Here is a 20,761-nt window from a genome sequence, read left to right as displayed (position 1 = left end):
GTCTGCGCTCCGCCAACTGCCGTCCTGAGCAGTTCAAACAGTCCCTTTTTATACATCTTTACTTCTGTGTTCATGAGGTAGTGGAGTCATGCTTCAGTTGTTGTTAGGGGGTCGTTTTCTGCCTCCTGGTGGTCTTCCTCCTTTGTCCCATAGTTGACCCCTCACTCATATGTCCTTATATGGGGTTGTTTGCCCTATTTCTGTCGGTTCCTGGACATCTGGTGGTTATCTTATCTTGCATCAGCGGTGTCTGGTTTAGTTTGTGTATTGCGGTTATCTTATCTTGCACCAGCGGTGTCTGGTTTAGTTTGTGTATTGCGGTTATCTTATCTTACACAGGCGGTGTCTGGTAGCTGTTTGCATAAGCGTTTCATATCTTTTGTTGCCTAACCTTTACATTGAGCTTAACATAAATCTTAATAAACAATACCCTAGTCCATAGTTTCTCACAAGGGTAATGGTCTTCTCCGGTCCCTTTTCTGTGTGAAGCGTGATTGCTCCCAGCTGAGCACTCTTCCGAGCTCGGGTTAGTCCCCGGACTCCACCTACCATGGGGGCATCTTCCGATTTCCAACGTGGGGGCCAGCTCGTTTCAAGGATAACTGTAACATCTGTGTCAATTAAAAAGGGGATGCTGATGGTGGTGTCATTCAAGGTATTATGGAGGGAACAGATCCCCCATACCACTGGCAGGTTGTCACACCTTACTGCCAGGGCCACCCAGGGGTCTCGCCCCCAAGGGGTGGTCCCTGCTGTCCCTGGGATGGAGGCCAGGTTTGTGGGTTCGTCGGCTGGGCTATAAAGTTGGTTGCTTCCCTCGGGGACAACGGGTTCGGGAGCGACTCTCCCTGTCTGGGGTTGGTGTAATGGGGCCGCCTGACATCCCAAGTGGGAGAGGGCTGTGTGTGGCCCGGGGGCCCCCTCCCTTTCCCATTTCCCTGCTTTTTAAGCCTGCATTCCTTCGCGAAGTGCCCTCTCTTTCCACAGGCCCAACACGGTCCTTTAGATCGGTTTTGTGGGAGGAGCGCCATCGGCGAGTCTCCGGATTGGGGACAATTGGTCATCACATGGCCTGGTTGGCCACATTTGAAGCATGTCATCACGCTAGCCAGTGCACGAACAGCCACTTGGATTGGGGCCAGGTGCTCCTCGCTCACAACATGTTTAATCATGTCCGCGAGACTTGACCTCGGTGGCAGTGATTGCAGGATTTCTTTGGTTTTAAGATTAGACTGTTGCCGCAAACAGTCTGCGATGACTGGGCCTTTCGCCTCCGAGGGCAGGGTCGAGGAATCAACTGCTGCTTGGAGGCGATCTACAACCTGTGCAAAACTCTCACTTTCTTTTTGTTTTATTGTGGACCATGGCGATGGCTTGACAATAACTCTAGAGGTCGTGCGAATGGCCTCTCTAGCTGCACAAGTAGTTGCCATAACTTCATGGGCCCACAGGCCCTGGGCTTGTGCTTGGGGGGTAATCATTGTTGGGTCTGTACCCATCAACCGCTGTAGGCTGGAGCCGTGTAGCGGATGACCCACTCCGGTTACTCGGACTAATTGCCTTGCATAGTTCTCCTCCCATTCTTGTTTAAACACAATCACCCCTGCCCCATCAAAAATCAACCTACAAGTCCGTTTTATATCGAACGGGAGCAAATCATCTCCCCCAAAAACCCCATCTATGAGGGTGGAGACCATGGCAGAATTGAGTCTGTTGTCCGCGATTGCTTTAACAATCGCTCGTATATCCTTAGGGCTTAAGGGGGAATGGACCCTCTGTCCCCCGTCCGTCACTCGGACCGGGAATGCTAGTGCGTCCGATGGGGCCCAATCGGCACATGCAATTTGTATTTTTCTCCAATCTGTGAGAGGAATTTCTGTCCCCTTATTTCTTTCTTTCCCTGTGAGTGGTGATATTTTGGTCTTTGTATTTGCCAGCCAAGTCTGCCATGCAGAGTCTGAGCCGGAGTCAGAGCCCGACTGACTGCTTACTTCCGGGTGCTGGTGGTATGTGGTCGGGCTTCGGCCCCTCCCTTGTCTGCGTAATTGGGCGGTTCTTTCCCTTTCTGCCCGCCCCGCCTTCCGCTTGGGGCGGCGACTGCCTTATAAGGGCAGTTTTGGGGAGGGTCATTCTGATTGGCTTTCTGCCCCTCGCTGGCGCTCTTTTCCCTTTTTTGGTCGTGCCAATCACTCTTTTCCTTCCCATTCTCTTCCCCCTCCCCTCTGTGTGCGCCCGTTAACTCTAGCGCTCCCTCCCTGCTCCCGCCGGGGGCGGTCTGGCCCCGCCCTTCCCCTTGCTGCTCGGCGCCATCTTGGGGCGCACAGGGCAGTGGTTCACTCCGTGTACTTTCGGCCTCGGCTTTTGCCTCAGCGCCCCTGGCCTCTGCAGCCAGCTTGCCCCAAAAGGAGTCTGCTGAGGGTCCTGTGGGCGAGTTGGAGACGGAAGAGTCTTTTGGACACTGAGTGGGCGTGTCACTATTCTGTCGGCTTTGAGGGTCGGCGGAACCCTCTTCAACCGGGTGGTGTGATGTTTGTATAGTCGCCCCATTTCCCACCCGCGGGGTGTTTAACAGACAATCCCTTGCAGCTTTCCAGGTCTCCTGCTCGTGTCTAGCTTTTTGGAGTGCCTGGACGACTTTCCCCCATGCTTTCAGATTATTTCCACTACCAGTAGACATCGTTTCATCGCATAAAGCATGGGAGCATTTGTCCCACACATCTGAGTGGAGTATATCCACCGGCTGGTCAATGACCCCGAGCTCTATAAGTCTCGCAAATGCGAGATTAAAATCTTTGGGCTTACAAGCAATACCCCACTGCTTATGCAGCTGTAATACGACCTTCACAAGAGCTTCCATCCTCTTGGTTGGTCCGGGAGCATCCTCCCCGCCGGGCTGGTCCTGCCGCTCCGGCCACCGTTCAACCGATTCGAGGTGATTTTCCCTGGTTTCGGCACCACTTGTTGCCTTCGCAGGCACGCGGTGACCTGGTTCAGGAACGGCACGGCGGCCGACCCCTGGCCGTGCGGTCCATCAGCTCACAGACACCAATGTGGTGGATGGCAAACGGCGTTTATTGCTGAGCGGCGCGGCACTATATAGCCTAGGTTTACAGTGTCACTTCCGTCTGCTTACATCATAAGCTACAAGCTGTTGGCTACCTGGAGGGGGGCCCTGTGTGTCCGTACAGCGCGACATCTTCCGGCCGCCAGGCCCTACCTAGCAACACACGTGTCTGCCAATACCAGGAGGAGGAACTGGGTGATGGAGCTGCTGTTGGACATCTGCTGCCTCCAACCATAGGGTCCTGTTCATGAAGAAAACATAGTGACAAGTCAGGCAAGACTTCTGTGAGCCAAGTGAAAGCCCTTTCTCCTAGATGCTCCCCCGGTGCCCCCTGTCCCCGCCTCTGCCGTTCCTAGGAGAGCTCCCTTCCGAGCCGTGGCTGGAGCTGTGCTGAGTGCTGGCCGAGTGTGCTGTGAGGAGCAGGGGCTGTGCCCGCTGGCTGCCCAGCAGTGAGCCCTGCTCTGCAGCAGGGGCTTCATGGGAACCGTGGGGGCAGGGGCCAGTCCTGGCCTTGCCCTGGCTCAGCCCAAACTGCTCCCAGCGCAGAAGGGCCTGTCACCATCGGCTCTGCCTGTGCTGAGCAACGGCCATGGCCAGAGTCAGGTCAGGAGGGCTTTGTGCTGTGCTCAGGGAGAGCAGAGTGAATGCTGAGAGGCAAGGGGACTGTCTGTGCCTGAGGGCAGAGGCAGGCACTCTGCTCTCTCCATCCCTCTCCTTCCCAGCTGCCCGGCAATTGCTCCTTTCTTAGATGGAGAGTGATCACACTGCCATGTTACCCTGACAAGCAGCCAGGCACTGCTGAGAGCAGAGGGATCCACTGCAGAGAACAGAATTCCTCAATCCCTTCCCGAAGGCTCAGCACCACACTGCTATCCAAGGACACCCAGGGATCACTGTGTGCCCTGGAAGCAGCACAGACCTTGGGTGGACACCCGAGGTAGATAGTCAAGGGTCCTGATCATGGAAAGCTCGAGACAGAGCGTCAGCTCCTCCCCCAGCCTCACAGACTGCATTGCCCACAGCATCAGAGGTTAGGGGAAAGCTGGGACACCTCCATGCTAGAGGACATGTCTGCACAGGAGGACCCACAAGGTCTGCCCCTGAGCCTGCAGCTGAAACCCCTATTGCCAGAGAGCCTGTCTGCAATGCCAATAGCATCTGAGCAAGGCCAGGAGAGAGACAAAGGGACACTCGGGAACTCCTTCCCCTTGCCCAGCCCGGCACACCACCTCCCACACAGCAGCAGTGCAGGACAGTCACCCTCAGGCTCTGCTCAGCGAGAAATGGCAGCGTGGCAGCAGGAGAGATGCACTTCATCCCTTCTGCTGCTCTGCTGGACCAGGGGGTGTTGAAACACATGAAACCAACGGTCTAAAGGCTGTGCTGGGTGGGAGAGGAGAGCAGAGGTGTGTTGCTCAGGGAAGGCACCTGCACGGCAGACCATGGCCAGGAGGTGCCCCTATCTGCCCTGCATCAGGGTTCCCCTCAGCATCTCCCCCCTTCCCTGCCCAGGGCTCTGCTGCCTGCAGCTGTCCCTGCCAGCAGCTCTTTCTCTGGCCCCAGGGCCCTTCCCTGCCAGTGCTGACAGAGCCCAGCTCAGCCCTGTGGATAACTGGCTAGCTGAAAAAAGGTCTCATAGACATAGTCCAGCTGGCTGGACAAAAATGCACATTGCTCTCAGCTTATCTGAAGTAAAGCAAAATACACTGTCTTTGGCTGTTGTTGTTACACAATAACAGGAAGATTTTGGTGGGAAAAGAATGTTGCAGGTGGGAACAGAAAACGACAGAAGAGAAACTAGGGGCGGGCTTGGTATTTAGGCAACTAACCAATAATGAGCTTAACTTTTGTAATATGTATGAGCTAATTATAACAAGATAGAAAAGGTGACTGTAAGGCACAATAAACAAAGTCAGCTGATCACTCATATTGAGTGACTGTGTCTTCCCTCCGTCGCAACAAATGCCGCCCGAACAGGGACCCTAGAGAGGGCTGAACCTGCGAGACACGGTTTGACGGAGTTTCGGGTACCGGTCCTGAAAGCAGCGCAGGAGGCGGAAGGGCACAGTCCCTGCGCCCGGGAGCACCTACAGAGGGTCCCACCGACCACGCATCGCCGAAGTCTTGCAAAGGCTGCAACAGCGCTGACGAAGGTGTAGAGAGACAAGCAACATATGATTCGCTCATATGCTTTTTAGAAAAGCGGAGCGTTCTGGTCATAGATTGTAAAAAGGAATTACCCGGGTTATTAGCGTATGGGATAGCGTCCGGGACCCCCGCGGCAGCAGCGAGTGGCGGCGCGCGGCCCGGCAGGCCCCTTCCCGGCCACGGTTTCTCTCCAAGGCGGCACCACCCCCCCTCCGATTGGCGCCATGGCGATGCAAGCGGCCAAGCGAGCTAACATCTGGCTGCCCCCAGAGGTTAATCGAATCCTTTATATTTGGAACCTGCCGTATAAAATCACAGCGCAGGAAATGTATGATATTTTTGGGAAATACGGACCTATTCGACAACTCAGAGTTGGAATAACTCCTGAAACAAGTGGAACAGCTTAAGCTTCTCAAGGAAAAATATGGACTTGATTACAAACCCAGAAAAAAAAAAAAAAAAAAAAAAAAAAAGTGCTTCAGATGTCACCTACAAGAAATGGGTTTCTGCTTTGAACTAGCAAACAACTCTGTGTATAAAAAGAAGCCTCTTGGCCTTGATGGAGATAATTTATTCTGTATTCTGTGTTTATGCTGTATTCTGAATGTGGAAAGTGGTTGGGACTAGGAGGCTGGCTTAAAGGCATTTTGCAAACGGGATTATTATTTTTGATCATTATTGTAATAATGGTTTTTTGATCAAAACCAGCCCAAATTATTTGTAAGCATTAGGCATATCTGAAGAGAATGCCTTTATTTGAATCAGCAGTTAAGGTGTAGTTTAGTCTGATGCTGTGGTTTTACCTGGTCCTGGTGAATTTTTGAAGTGATGAAATCAGAGATACAAGGTATACTAAGAGTTAGGAGGTAATAAGGTAATAATCTAAGTAAGGGTGCTGTCTTTTATATCTACAAGTGCAATCTGCTTTTACGTAGCAGAGAGAAACTTGAACAATAAGGTTGCTTGAGCAAGATGTGCATGTGACAACTTGGGAAAAGGGATATCACAACTGGAGTGCAACAGTGTTTCTATGTCTGGCAGAGTGAAATCTTTCAAGACCTGAGTTTAGACAGTCTAAAATAAATTGTTAGTATTCAGAAAACCCATCTTAAGCCTCTTTTGCTTCCATAGTGTTATGGAAGTCAACTGCTATTGTAGAGAATTAATGATTTTTTAATACATATTAACAAATACTACTGTTTTAACTTGAGGCAGTTGAGTGAGAAATACGTGTAGCATTGAGGGAATGTCAGCATAAATCACACTTAGAGTAAGACTGCATTTTTAATTACTGTACTCGTTAAGATTTGATGATGCCATAAGGCTAAGGCCTTTTATCACAGATTGGTTCGGAACTAAAAGGTGTGTGCACACGTAGATATGCACATTTGTGTTATTTTCCTTAATTGGCTACAAAATAATATAATTAGGTTGGGGACTAGATCTTGGGAATTTGTCTAGTATACTGTTTGTTAAGGAACGTGCATAACACACAGCACCCATGTAGGCTTGGCTTGTGGCATAGTTGTCAAATTTAGCATAGACACTCAGACAGATAAGCAACGTACTCTTCCTGTGTGTATCACCTACAAGCCATTATGGCTTAGTGTGTAAATCTGTGTGTAACTATTGAAAAATCCACTTATGAATGTATATAGCTTAGAACTAATTTTTTCCCTTTGTTAATTCTTTGATATCAATGAGGTATTCTTCAGAAAATGTATGGACTGGTTGGTTGCATAAGGGCAGTTGTTATTTGGACAGAAAATTGTTAATGGTCAGGGATTTTCCACTAAAATATTTGCAAATATTCCTAGTCAAACACCAGTTTGGTTTCCTTTTGGGTTTTGAGCTTGCATTAGTCCATGTTCAGAACTTTAAAATTGCCTTTGAATTTTTTAAACTTTTTATATCACTGGAACAGAAAGAGCATCTAAATTAAAGCTTCAAGCTAACTTTATTTTTCAAGTGTTTCTGGAATTATACTTCTGAACTGAGATTTTATAAGTTGGCTGTGTATTTTCCTGTGTTAAAAGGCTGTTATTGAAAATGGTCAACCAAGCCTACGTCGCCCAAAATAAAAATGGGGGAATTGTGTATAACTGGCTAGCTGAAAAAAAGGTCTCATAGACATAGTCCAGCTGGCTGGACAAAAATGCACATCGCTCTCAGCTTATCTGAAGTAAAGCAAAATACACCGTCTTTGGCTGTTTTTGTTACACAATAACAGGAAGATTTTGGTGGGAAAAGAATGTTGCAGGTGGGAACAGAAAACGACAGAAGAGAAACTGGGGCGGGCTTGGTATTTAGGCCACTAACCAATAATGAGCTTAACTTTTGTAATATGTATGAGCTAATTATAACAAGATATAAAAGGTGACTGTAAGGGACAATAAACGAAGTCTGCTGATCACTCATATTGAGTGACTGTGTCTTCCCTCCGTCGCAACACAGCCCCTGTGTGCCCAGCTCTGCCCTGCAGCCGCTCTCTGTCTGCAGGCAGGAACAAACAGCTCCCCCAAAGCCTAAGGGAAAAGGAGAGCTGATGCTGGTTTCATCTGCAGCGTGCTGGGGAAGGGAAGGCACTTGCTCAGCTTCCTCATCAACCTCCCTGTGATGCTTTCAGCATCTCAGCCCCTGCTCTGACCTGCACAGCTGAGTTTCCATTGCCACCAAGCGGAGCCACGGAAAAGTGGCAGCAGAGATTCAGGCAAGCACAGAGCCAAGCAGTGAACCCCTGCCATGAACATATGGACAGAGCCTGAGAGGCAAGTCTCCAAGTACGGTCCAGCTGATAAGCGGGGATGTGCTGGAGCTTGTGTGCCATCAACCTTGCAAGGCCGGCCATAAAACCTTGGCAGGATGGCTACAAACCTCGGGAGGACAAGGCATGTGAATAGGTAACAACTGACAGGAGGAGTCAGGCTGAGTAAAGATAAGGGAATGAGGAACAGATGGCCCAAAAGAGAAGTAACAACTTTGTGCTGATTGATGACTGTTGAAACTTACTTAAAGCGCTCTTTGTTTGTAGTTAACCAATGAGGGATTGCCTAGTATGTAATGTGTAGTTTAAAGAACCAATCTGTTTAAAGCGCGCAGCCTCTGATAACATATATAAACTTGTGATTGTATACAATAAATCGACATTTGCTTGCATCAAGCAGCGTCCCGTCTCTCATCGCGGCAATTTGGTGACCCCGACGTGATGGGTTTATGAGCCGCCAGGCTGAGCAGCAGGTCACGAGTCAACGTTGAATGAGCTGCTGAAAGGAAGCAGGAATTGAAAAAAAATGTCCCTCTGGAATTTAGAGGTGAGTTGTGGGAAACATGGGCAATCAGGGGTCTTCCCCCAAAAGAGATTATCTGAGCTTATGAAAGCTCTCCTTAATAAGCATGAAAAGAATATTCCTGGCATGATTTCAAGGCAATCCTTAGATGGGTACAGGTAAAATTACCCACTGTGACTGCATCTAATATGTTTACGCGAGAGCTTTGGGATGATGTGGGGGTAAAACGATGGGATGCGGCTACATCGGGGGATGCCAAAGCGCAGTGCATGCTCCCATGGTGGAAAAGCATTTTTGAGATTTTGAAAGCACAGGAAAAAAGTCACAGAGAAAAAGCCGGGGGGGGAAGGAAACTCTCCTACAGTAACTCCATTACCGCTGCAGAACCTGAAACCCCCCAACCCCTTGAATGTTTTTGCCACAGGTTACCCCCCACAGGAAGACCCCTTTGATCCGGGGCCGGTGGACCCTGAAAAAGAGCCAGATTTATATCCCCCCGACCCACACAATGTGTGGGCTAGCATAAGACGCCAAGCCTTGAAAGAAGGAGACCTGGGCATTGCTAAAACAATAGTGGCCGCTGTGCTTTTTCAGGGTTGGGGGGCACGGTGGGAGGCCTTGTCTTTTCCGGTAATTAAGGAACTGCGTCACACCGTTACTGAGCACAGGGTTTCTTCTCCTTATTTTCCTTATTCCTCCACTTCGTAAGAGGATTTAAGACAGTAAGTAACCCTCAAGTATCTTCTTAAACAAGCACAGTTGAATCATGTGCTCTTAATCTGACTAACGACACAATCTAACAAGAAGACATCTTAAGGGAAGCAGAGCTGTAGTTAAAAAAGTGGGACTTCTCTTTCCTCTCCTGAGGGTTTACCATCCAGAGCTGGCTGAAGTTCTGAACCTGTAAACCGCTCCCCCATGCTTGTATGCTCGCTCTGGGAAAGAAGGACGGCTGTTTGAATTCTTTTGCAGGTACAATCTTTACTTTGGAGTTGGAATGAAATGAAAAGCTGCCATCAGTCCCACTTACGGCACAGAGAAACACCCATGTTCCATGCACATGCCTGCCCAGAAACACACACAGAGGGAAACCATCCCTTGGGTATCAAACACAGAAACAGCACTGAAAACCTTGACTTCTGAGAGTCCCTGCAGCGTTCTCCCAGGTCAATACACAGCATGCTTGTGGCAGGGTCACCACTGCGTGTGCGTCACTTGCTTTCATTTCCATCTTCATCTCTAACCTGGCACTTGCCACCTCCAGACTGCAGCATGCATAAAAGCAATTCCGTTTACTAGAAGCAGAATGTGAACCTTCTGCATGAAGTCTGGTATTTAAAGAAATTGCTATAAAGAATAAAAATCTGCCGGCACCACTGACACACAGACACACTGTGTCTTCTGAACAGGGAGGATACATTAAACCTGCAAACTAAGGACTGCGACAGCTCGCTCCTTGCCCCTCTTCTTTTGCCCTCAGGCTGGTGCAGAAGCTCCTTTCACCAGAGCAGGCACACCACAGACACAGCCTCACCGAGGGGAAGGCTGGGGAGGATATAAGGGCAGAGGGGGAAAGGAAAGACCCACAGAAGCAGCTTTGCCGCCACTGCCAAAGCCACAGCCGGCTCATCCTGTCCCCTTGCCCTGCCTGTGCTGGTCTGTGCCTCTGTCCCCCTTCCCACCCCTCCGCTCCTCTCCCTGTCCCTCTCTCCTGCTGCTGATCCTGCATTCCCTGCGACACCCCCCTGCCCCTCTGTCTCTGTCCCTCTCCATCCCTCTGCCCACTCCTCACCAGTCCCTGTCCTTTCTCCATCCCTTCCCAGCCCCTCCCCCTGCCCCTCTGGCCGCCTCCTGTCCCTCTCCGGCCACCCCTCCGCCTTGACTGACCTCTCCCTGCCACTCGGTGCCTTCCTTTCCCTCCTCCCTGCCCCACCCAGGCTCCAGGGCCCGGGCCTGTGCTCGGGCAGCCCCAGGCAGTGGCCCCCGGCCTGCAGGGCTGGGGCTGGGGGCTGGTGTCCCCCAAAAGCCCGACTGCATGGCAGGGATGTCCCAGGGCATGCTGGGAGCTGTAGGCCCGGGGCTGCCCCATGGCCAGGTTGTTCCCAGGGCATGCTGGGAGCTGTAGGCCCGGGGCTGCCCCATGGCCAGGTTGTTCCCAGGGCATGCTGGGAGCTGTAGGCCCGGGGCTGTCCCATGGCCATGTTGTTCCCAGGGCATGCTGGGAGCTGTAGGCCCGGGGCTGTCCCATGGCCAGGTTGTTCCCAGGGCATGCTGGGAGCTGTAGGCCCGGGGCTGCCCCATGGCCAGGTTGTTCCCAGGGCATGCTGGGAGCTGTAGGCCCGGGGCTGTCCCATGGCCAGGTTGTTCCCAGGGCATGCTGGGAGCTGTAGGCCCGGGGCTGTCCCATGGCCAGGTTGTTCCCAGGGCATGCTGGGAGCTGTAGGCCCGGGGCTGTCCCATGGACAGGTTGTTCCCAGGGCATGCTGTGAGCTGTAGGCCCGGGGCTGTCCCATGGCCATGTTGTTCCCAGGGCATGCTGGGAGCTGTAGGCCCGGGGCTGCCCCATGGCCATGTTGTTCCCAGGGCATGCTGGGAGCTGTAGGCCCGGGGCTGTCCCATGGCCATGTTGTTCCCAGGGCATGCTGGGAGCTGTAGGCCCGGGGCTGTCCCATGGCCATGTTGTTCCCGGGGCATGCTGGGAGCTGTAGGCCCGGGGCTGTCCCATGGCCAGGTTGTTCCCAGGGCATGCTGGGAGCTGTAGGCCCGGGGCTGCCCCATGGCCATGTTGTTCCCAGGCTGTGCTGGGAGCTGTAATTGCCCACCCTCAGCCTCCTGGCAGCCATGTTGGGCTGGGAGGTCGCAGCCTGTTTTGGGTCTGTGGCCAGGCTGAGGGGGGGATGGGGCCGGCCATGGGGCGAGGGAGGCCCTTGGGCTGGCGCAGGGGTGTCTCCTGCCCTCTGGCTGCCCGGGGGTGTGTGTGGGGGGGAGCTCCCACCCCCCAGCGTGCCGGGCCCCCGGGCAGCTGGAGTCAGGCTGGGCTGGGGCAGCCCTGGGGGAAGCCCAGTCCCCTTGAGGGACTGGGAATATGCAGCTGCCTGGGAGAATTACCAGCCAGAGTATGCGTGTTCAGGCCTTGCTTCCCTTGCTGGAAAATAGTCCATTTTTATATACAGCCTCTCACCACTGAGATCCAGGCAGTAGGGATTGTGCCCTGTGGGGAGCAGCCTGGTGACTGGAGCCTGCTGCCCTTCAGTGGCAGAGCTGGATGCTTCTCGCTGACAGGATGAAGTTGTAAAGAGTCATCAGGAGAGGCTGCAGCTAAAGCAGTGATTAACTAGACCTATTGAGTAAACTCAGCAAAGGGTGGCAAGCCTTCTGAGGCACCTGGGCTATAACAATAGCCAAGGGAGGTGGGGTAACAGAGCACTGCTGTCAAAACCATATAGCACCGAGAATAAATGAGTTCTATAATACAAGCAGAGTGCATGTGCCCCAAGAAAGGTCAGCAACTTGTTGACCACCAGTAGTCTCAAAAGACCCCAAGAAAGCCCCACAGGAGCAAAGTGACATACACAAGTGCCTTAGGCATGTGTAAATAATTTCAGGGAACTATTTAGTGTGAAGTACAACTTGCCACCTGAACATGCCCAGAAAGGACCCTGAGGGGCTGGATATTGAACGGTGGAGCGTGTTGATAGGTCACAGTTTTTTTCTTTTCCTTCCCTCACAAAATTCCACTTTGTTTTGATAGTAAGTGAAACCACATATATTTCAATGTGTTTTCTCGATTGGTAGTTTTTGCCTAACATATGGGATCTCCAGGTATAAACCCTGGTGCAAGAAAACCCCAACAAGGTCACATGTCTGGAATAAAGGTTCGCAAGTCTGGGGTATACCTTGGTTCTATTCCATGATTCACAACTAACTGCTCACAAACAGTTCCTGAGGAGAGTTTGGGGTAAGGGATTTATTTCCTGTGTTTCAACTCTCTTATCTGTATTGGACAAAAAGTGTTTAAGGGACCAAGCCCCTACCCCATTTGTTAGGCATTTGAATATGCCAACCCGGGGACAACAGGACTTTGTGTTTGTGGTGTATGGATTAACTGTGGCGTCTCAATAGATACTGGATCCCCCCTTTGCAAGGGGTCCAAGTCCCCTGCCCAGTAGGCATCTCGTTGAGGGGCCCACCAGGACCTCCTCTGCCAAGCTGCTTTCCAGCAAGGTGACCCCTGACTGTGCCGGGACCTGGGCTTGTTCCTCCACAGGCACCAGACTCGGCACTTGTTGGACTTGATGAGGTTTCTGCCGGCCCCTTTCTCCAGCCCAGCCCGGTCCCCACACGCCACCCACTGTGGTACCAGACACCCCCACCCCCTGTTTTGTGGGTGCAAGCCGTGCCTAATGCCTGCTTGTCCCCACTGGGTTCAGGCACTCAGAGTGACACAGCCCCAGCTGCGGGACGGACGGATGAGCCCCAGCACCAGGATAGAAAAAAGACTGAACATTTCAGATGGGGGGCAGCCCAGGGGGTTCCCAGCCCTGCACCCTGCCAGCCGCTCACTGGCAGGGAAATCCATTGCTCTTCTGGGAGCAGCGCTGCCACCACGGGGGCTTGCAGAAGCGGATGCAGTGGGGCCAGCAGTCGCATCTCCACCAAAGCTCTGAGCAGCCCCACAGCCAGGAGCAGCCGTCCTGCAGGCACAGTCCTGCCTGGCACAGTCCTGAGGCCGCCTGCCCACGTGCCCTGCCCACGGGCACCCGGTGCTGGGGCCTGGGCTCTGCTGGGGTGCTCCTGCCCGGCCCCACATGGATGGTGCTGCCCAGGCCCATGGAGCTGATTCTGTCTGGCGCCAAGGGGCTCCTCCGTCACCCCCACCGGGCTCCTTCTGCCCATCTGCATAGGGCTGCTTCTGCTTGGCACCGTGTCCTGCCCTTGGTCTTTGTCCCCATCTGCTGTCTTCTCCATGTCTGCATCTGCCCCCAGCAGCTCCACTCGAAGGCCCTGGGGCCACCCTCTGGGCTGCAGCAGGCCTGGTTAGAGCTGCTCCTCTTTCCTGGCAGGGGGGAGGAGGGCACTGCGGGGGGGGGTGTCCTACCACAGGCTTCCTTTCGCAACTTGGCCATCATCATTTGCAAAAACGTTTTGTACTGCTTGGTCACTATGAGGGTGTCCTGGACGATGCGGATGAGCTCCTTGGTGAGGTTCTGTGTAACCACAGCTATGGCTGAGGGGCTGCCGGGGGTGGCTTCACATGGATAGGGCTCTGTGCTGTTTCCCTGGCATCCAGTAGGGAATTCCTCATGCTTTGGCATCCCTGCCATCCATGAGGAACTCCTGCTGGGTCCTGGCCAGGGGCGATACCCAGCTTCCCCACTGGCACCCAGTGGCCCTGAGGGACTGGGAATGTGCTATGCAGGTTAGTGCCACTGGCTGTGCCATCACAGCAGGCCACTGGTCTGGGACACAGTAGAGGGAGCCCAGGGTAGAGGAGCCACTGCATGACAGGGAGGGCAGCAGGGCCCGTGGGGATTGGTGGTCCCTCCGCAGAACATCTGCACTTGCCCTGCAGTATAGGACGGGGAAGAGAGAGAAGGCTGTTGCCCTGCAGTGCTCATGCACATCTGCAAGCCCACGTGTGGAGTTCCAATTTCTGCTAGTGAGGACTGGCAGGTTTCTTGGACAGGGAGACTGGGAGGGCAGTCAGACGTTGGGTTGCCTGAGGATCCTGACATCTTCTTCCTCAGCCAAAGTGCCACGAGTCCCAGAATCACACAGTGGTCGTTGTTGGAGGGAACCTCCGGTGATTATCTAGTCCACCCCCCTGTAAAAGCAGGCTGTGCTAGAGCAGATTGCACAAAATTCTGTGCAGGTGGCATTGGAACGTCTCCAGAGGCCTCTCTGGACAGCTTGTGCCAGTGATGTTGGAGTGCTGTGTGAGGGTCCCTGCGCTGGTGGGGGGCAGTGCCTGTACCAGCTGCAACATCAAGGCACTGCAAAGGGGCAGGGAGATGACGAGCACAACAAGCCCATGCCACGCTCCCTTCCCCCACACATCACAATGCCTGTTGCCAGGTCCCTGATGGCTGTGGAGGCCACCTGGCCCTGGGCACCCTCTGCCCCAGGGTGCGCTGGAGCTGTCTTTGCCCTGGAGCTCTCTTAGGCTCGCTCTAGTCCACCCAGGATGCCTCCTGAGCCCTTCCTTGCACCCCAGACCCCTCTGCAGGGACTCTAGCACCAAAAGAAAGCCCACTGGACTCGGGGCCTGGCCCTCTAGATTCGGCCATTCCCCTTGAGTCTCCACGGCACCCCTCCATAGGTGTCTGTAATGCCCCAGAGCCTTGTGTTGCTCTCCAGCCAGGTCATGGGAGCCCTCCTGAGGCAGTCAGGGCGACCCAGGCACTCTGTTTGTCCCACAGTCCCTCAAGGAGCCCTGCAGGGTCCCTCTGGCCCCCTTAGCGCCTCTGTACTCTGCCTGGAAAAAATGCTGAGCGCGTCATGGTGCAGGGACATGGCGGAGCAGTCAAAGCAGCTGCTGTGCTTTCACTGGGTACCTGGAGACCCACGGGACAAAGTTACGATGAACTCTCCTCTAACTTCTCCCCTCCTTTGTTCAGTCTTTAGGCTTCATGGTACATTGCATATTCGTTGTTATACACAGGCTTGGCTTGTGTATGCTGCAGGAGGTCTGAACTAGATGAGGTCCCAGTCAGCCCCTCTCTCCAGCCTGCCCAGGTCCCTTGGGATGGCACCACGATGCCCTGGCCTAAGTGCCGCTCCTCCCGCTTTGGTGTCATTTACCAAAGTGAGGGTGCCCTCTGCCCCGTCATGGAGACCATTAATTAAGGAAGGTGTCAAAGAGGTTTGCAGCCAGTACTGACCCCTGGGTGCCACCGCTAGTTCCTGGCCTCACACCAGACTTGGTGCCACCGAGCAGCACCCGCTGGGCCCGGCTGTTCAGTCCTTTTCGGTCCCGCTCTCTGTCGGCTCACCCAGCCCTTTTCCATTTGAGTGACTTGAACTCCATGTTTAAATGGAAGAGATGTCAAGAGGGGCCCGTGCAAGCACACAGCTTTCAAAACCTCATGGCATAAACTTCCCACACTGGGTATTTCCACCAACTCCCCCAAAACCTAGAGAAGTACATGCCCCCTCAGTGACTTGTGCAAGGCCAGCAACTGCTTTTAATTCTGGCTTTGGCTTCTCTGCTGGTGGGTTCCAAATGAGTGTTGTTTTTGCAAGGTGATCCCCAAAGCAGAAGAGAGATTAAAGCTCTTCCTCAATGGTCCTGTGGGCAGGTGGGCCAGCTGGCGGAGCTGTCCCAGTCTCTGGAAGCTCCCTCTGAGCTCTTGGTGACCACAGACAGCAACTGGGAGGAGGGACAGGGTGGGCTGTTGCTGCTTTTTGTGCAGCTTGTTCAAAGTTAGAGTCACCTGCGGTGCTTCCTGGATCTTCCTCCTCCTCCTCCTCTCTGATTTTCCATGATACAGATGCTGTGCTCCACACTCATCCAGGGTTGCAAACCGCCCGTGTCTCCACCACAGCACCCTGAGTATTTCTCTCAGCTGCATCTGTAGTGCACTGAAACCCTCCTCCTCCTCCTTGCTGAGTGGTGGTACTCTGTGTACCCCACAAACCGGCTGCGGAGATCATAGCCACGCCGTGGGGATCTGCTCCGCTCTCTCTGCCTCAGCAGGCTTTTCTCTCCAGCAGCCCTGGGTGCAAGAGGTGACTCGGAAAAACTGTTGGAAAGCCCTTGAGTTGTGTCAATACTGGGAGCATGACGATGACTTGGAGGACTCGTTCTCCTCCTCTTTGATGACTGGTGGTACTCTCCATGCTCCACTAACTGGCTTTGGAGACCATAGCAGTGCCATTGGGATCTGCTCCGCTCTCTCTGCCTCAGCAGGGTTTGCTGCTGAGCAGCACTGAAAGCAGAATACTGGGAGCTGCCGTTAGAGGTCCCTGGAGTTGCGTTATCATTGGGAGCATGGTCATAACTTGGAGGACTCGTTCTTCTCCTCCTCCTTGCTGAGGGGTAGTACTCTTTGTACTCCACAAACTGGCTACGGAGATCATAGCCACGCCGTGGGGATCTGCTCCGCTTTCTCTGCCTCAGCAGGCTTTTCTTCCCAGAAGACCTGGGTGCAGGAGGTGACTCCGAAAAACTGTTGGGAAGCCCTTGACTTGTGTCAATCCTGGGAGCATGACAATGACTTGGAGGACTTGTTCTCCTCCTCTTTGATGACTGGTGGTACTCTCTGTGCTCCACTAATTGGCTGCAGAGATCATAGCTGCGCCTTGGGGATCTGATCTTCTCTCCCTGCCTCAGCAGGGTTTGCTCCCAAGTAGCGCTGCGTGCAGAGCATCTGCGGGAGAAAAAGAACAAACAAGGATCAATGTTTGTTTAGAGCTGCTTTTGCAGCCCCCTCTGGGGTTCACTCATTTACTTGGAGTGGGCACGTCAAGACAAGAATATGGGAAATTCAGTTGGGGTCTTCCCACTAGGTCTGCCCCTGTCACAGCAAGACCTCACCTTCATACCCCCTACGGCCTCCATTTCATAGAATCATAGCATCACAGGATGGTTTGGCTTGGAAGGGACCTTAACGGTCATCTAGTTCCAATCACCTGACATGGGCAGGGGCACCTTCCAACAGACCAGGTTGCTCAAAGCCCTGTCCAGCCTGACCTTGAACACTTCCAGGGACGGGGCATCCACAGCTTCTCTGGGCAACCTCTGCCAGTGTCTCTCCACGCTCACCGTAAACAAGTTCTTCCTAAGATCAACTCTAAATCTACTCTCTTGAAGTTTAAAACTGCTGCCCCTCACCTAATCACTACACACCCTGATCAGGAGTCCCCCAGATCTTCCCTGTAGGCCGCTTTAGGGACTCTTCTCTGTATCAAACAGCTACAGAGAGCAGACAAGTAGCAGTTTACATCGGGGCAGCAGCCTAAAGCCCAGCAAGGGAAGGGAAGGACCGACGGGGGGCAGTTCACGTTGGACAGCACTGAGTGATGCGGGTAGTAACTGTCTGCTAGGACAGAAACACTCAGGAGGATCGGAAGGAAAATAGCCAAACTGGGAAAGGGAAATGCATTCTCGACACATTTCAGTAGTGGCTATTACCTGACATAAAAAAGTAAATAGGCTTGCTGCGTGAGAACTGTGTTTATGTCGCAACGATCCACCAACGTATCGTCCATCTGGTACCACAGTCCATCGCTGGCCTGTAAATAAAGGCAATGATACCTGGAGATGAACTGCGTGGTTTCTGCAGAAAAACACAGGCAGCAAACTACAGAAGCAAGAATCCACCAGTGCAAATCCCATCCAGCCAGTCAGGAGACCTTCTTCCCCAAAAGCTTGGCTACCAGAAAAGTTTGCCTTCCCCAGCACACATTCTTCCCGGTGACAAAGGAAGTGGCTCTTTACCTTTGTGTAGCAGAAATAGTGTCCTGCCTGAGAGCTGCCACCGCTGTGCACCAGGACAGCGTATAAGGCGTAGAGGAGCGGTTCTGCAGCTCCCGGAGACATGTATGGCCGGAGATCCAAGTACTGGGGATACTGCACAAACTGCGGAGAGACCAAGAGGGCTCAGGAAGGATACTGCCATACCACGTGAAAAAGCCTGCCAAGACCGGGGCCCAGCCATGTTAAAATACATCTCTGGGGCTCATCAACACTTCTTGTCCCTGAAGCAGCAGGTAACGCCTTGGGTGGCAGGAAACTGTTCTCGGCCAGAGCAGCTCTGTCGCAGCAGAGCATGTGCTTGCCCTGCCACAGGAGCTTTCCTCGCCCCAGAAGGGAACACAAAAAGCTCCACCTGAACAGCTTGTGACAGAGCATCCTGCTTTGGGAAATCTCCTGCTCCAGGAAGAGAAAGAGAGTTGCCCTCCAATTGCGTACACACCTTGCCGATCTTCTTGCCATAGAAATCAAAGCGTTTCAGGCACAGCGTCAGCACCCTGGGCGCGCGATCGATTGTAAACCTCTTGAAGGCAGTAACCATCTCGTCACACCTTGAAAGCAAGCAGAGAGCCAAGCACTGAAATGCACCCTAGCTTGCCCCAAGGCAGCCAGACAACCTTTTCCACCTCACACGTCCTCACGCCATTTCAAGACTCTTCAGAACCATTAGGCCGTAAGAAAGAAAAGCTGTGCCTCCTGATTGTGCATCGAACCTCCTGAGGCTCGATGACAGGCAGCATCTCCACACAGGCACAAGTCTTAATCTGGTGTTAGACATCCTCTTACCTGCTACATCAAAAGCTGTTTTCACCAGCCAGCCGCTCGGGCTTGACAAAGTCCTCCAGAGCTGCGGTGACAGATGAGGCTGCCTGGAGGGGTGAGAAAGGAGAGCTCTGAGCTGTGGGAAATGCCCTCGCCCAAGCACTCAGGGGGAGTTGCCCACAAGACCCAGGTGGATGACACTGAGGAGACCCACCATGACCCTGCAAAGGGTGGCCAGAGGGAGGAGGAAAGAGGGTATGATGCCGAACATTTCCCTCCCTTCCCAGAGATTTCCGGCTGACACTATCAAGAGCTACCTCACCGTGCCACCGCTCAGTTCAGCTGCCGATGGTGTGCAGGGTCATCAGGAATGAAAACAACACGAGCCACCAGCCTAGGAGCCAGGTGGGTGTTGAGGGAAGGCAAAGAGATGGTGGCTGAGAGACCCTCAGTGCAGAGAGTATAATGCGTGCTTGCCCAGCACCTACAGGGAGACCGCTGCCGTGGCCTTTGCAGGACACCTCCCATACCACTTCCCACCTCCCACCAAGCTCTCCTGTGTTCACAGTGCACTTTTCAAGGCCAGCTGCACACATTCTGGGAAGCCACAAGGAGCTTGGGACGTCTTGAAGCCCAGTGAGAAACCCTCTTACTTTGATATCCAAAGGCACATCCAGGAAGGCCTCGTAGGAATCGGAAACTGCTTTGCAGCTGCAGCACATGACTGGAAGGCAAAGGGAAATGCTCAGCAACAGGTGAAGTCGATAGGTCGTGCCCATTTATGCTTTTCATCTTTTCTAGAGCCAGCCACACGCTCATCTGTTTCTCACAGGCACACAGCAGGGCACAGGCAAGTGTAAGGAGAGCAACACTTGTGGAAACATACCTCTGGACCTCAGGAAGCCCCCAAATATTTGATGGACGATGGTAGTATATTGAGAAGAGATGTCCCAGCTGGAAGGAAACAGTAAAGCAGAGAGTTATCTCCTGCAAGAGTTTTCCTTTGCCTGCAAGCCCTGGGCGTAGTGTTTCCTTGATGGGGGTACATCAAGGCAGCCAAAAGGCTGGGCAACTTTGAAAGGTCATTTGTTTGTGCTTACGCGCTGCTTCCAGCCAGACAAGCTCTCTGCATGGCAGTGACAGTACAGCATAAGAAGTCGTGGGCGTCTTCCTGCATGCCAAGCATGAAATGTCCTCCTATTCCTAATCAAGAGGAAGGTAGTACTTCAGTCCTCTACCAACAGAGGAAAGCACATCAAAGTAGCTGAGGTGACCTACGTGGGAGGGCGTTGATGACGTCCCTGGGCTGGATGGCACTGGCTGAGGTGTTCAAGGCATTGTTAACGTGCGCTTCCATGATGCACATCATGCAGAAGCCTTGCTGGCGACCTGAAGAGGGAGGGAGGGAAGCAAGCCAGTCAGGTTAGTCAAAGAGCCATTGAATGGGAAACCTCATGGAGATCTTGGAGTTGTCCTAGACAGTCTCCTAGTCCTCCCCAGGTGCCAACGGCCCAGCATGCCCAGGACATCTCAGTACACAGAAAACATTCTTGAGAGGGATGCTTCACTGACAGAAGTTATCTGTGCAACCAGCAGAGAGAGTTTAACCTGCAGGAATCGGGAACAACACCTGGGACTAGAAAGAGGCGTCTTTGTGAGAGCGAGCACACCTTGATAGGACAAGCGGCTTCTAGGCTTGAGTGTTCCAAGAACACCAGCTTGGGGGCAGCTGACAAAGAAGGGCTGCTTTTCTCCTACATCCCGTTGCAGGTTCTGGGGATGCTTGGGAAGTGCCCAGCAGACTGACAAGGAGATCTTCCTAAAAGTACTCACAGGAGCTGCTGTGCTCATGAGAGAGCAGGTAGTTGGCAAGAGGAGGTGTGTACGTCAGGCACTGCAGCACGGAGTTGAGGAAGCACATATTGTCCGCGTTGTAGAGGCCTGCTCCAGCTTTCTGCCTTTGCTGCCAGTCCACGCAAATCTTCTCCGGGGGAAAGAGGATCCTTTGTGGTGGAGCCATTCCCT

General features: G+C 53.1%; 1 protein-coding gene and 1 long non-coding RNA gene across 2 annotated transcripts in view; one reads left to right on the top strand and one right to left on the bottom strand.

Moving 5' to 3' along the window:
* Positions 1-128: 128 nt before the first annotated feature.
* LOC308057213 overlaps positions 129-20,761 on the top strand; it is a 183,746-nt gene continuing 163,113 nt past the window's right edge. Inside the window, exons 1-2 of the long non-coding RNA XR_013925179.1 lie at positions 129-224; positions 367-460. This is a non-coding gene — a long non-coding RNA (uncharacterized lncRNA). The remainder of the gene's footprint in view (positions 225-366; positions 461-20,761) is intronic.
* LOC308057233 (ubiquitin carboxyl-terminal hydrolase 42-like) lies at positions 19,620-20,756 on the bottom strand (the record flags this gene model as incomplete). Its single annotated transcript, XM_080411353.1, has 3 exons — positions 19,620-19,939; positions 20,015-20,125; positions 20,570-20,756. 3 exons carry the CDS (start codon positions 20,754-20,756, stop codon positions 19,833-19,835), a joined length of 405 nt encoding a protein of 134 aa, XP_080267479.1. The 3' UTR covers positions 19,620-19,832.

The sequence above is a fragment of the Falco punctatus genome (assembly GCF_963210335.1).
Source record: "Falco punctatus genome assembly, contig: scaffold_40, whole genome shotgun sequence".
Classification (NCBI taxonomy): Eukaryota; Metazoa; Chordata; class Aves; order Falconiformes; family Falconidae; genus Falco; species Falco punctatus.
Note: the sequence above shows the minus strand (reverse complement) of the source record. Positions and strands in the feature narration are given on the sequence as shown.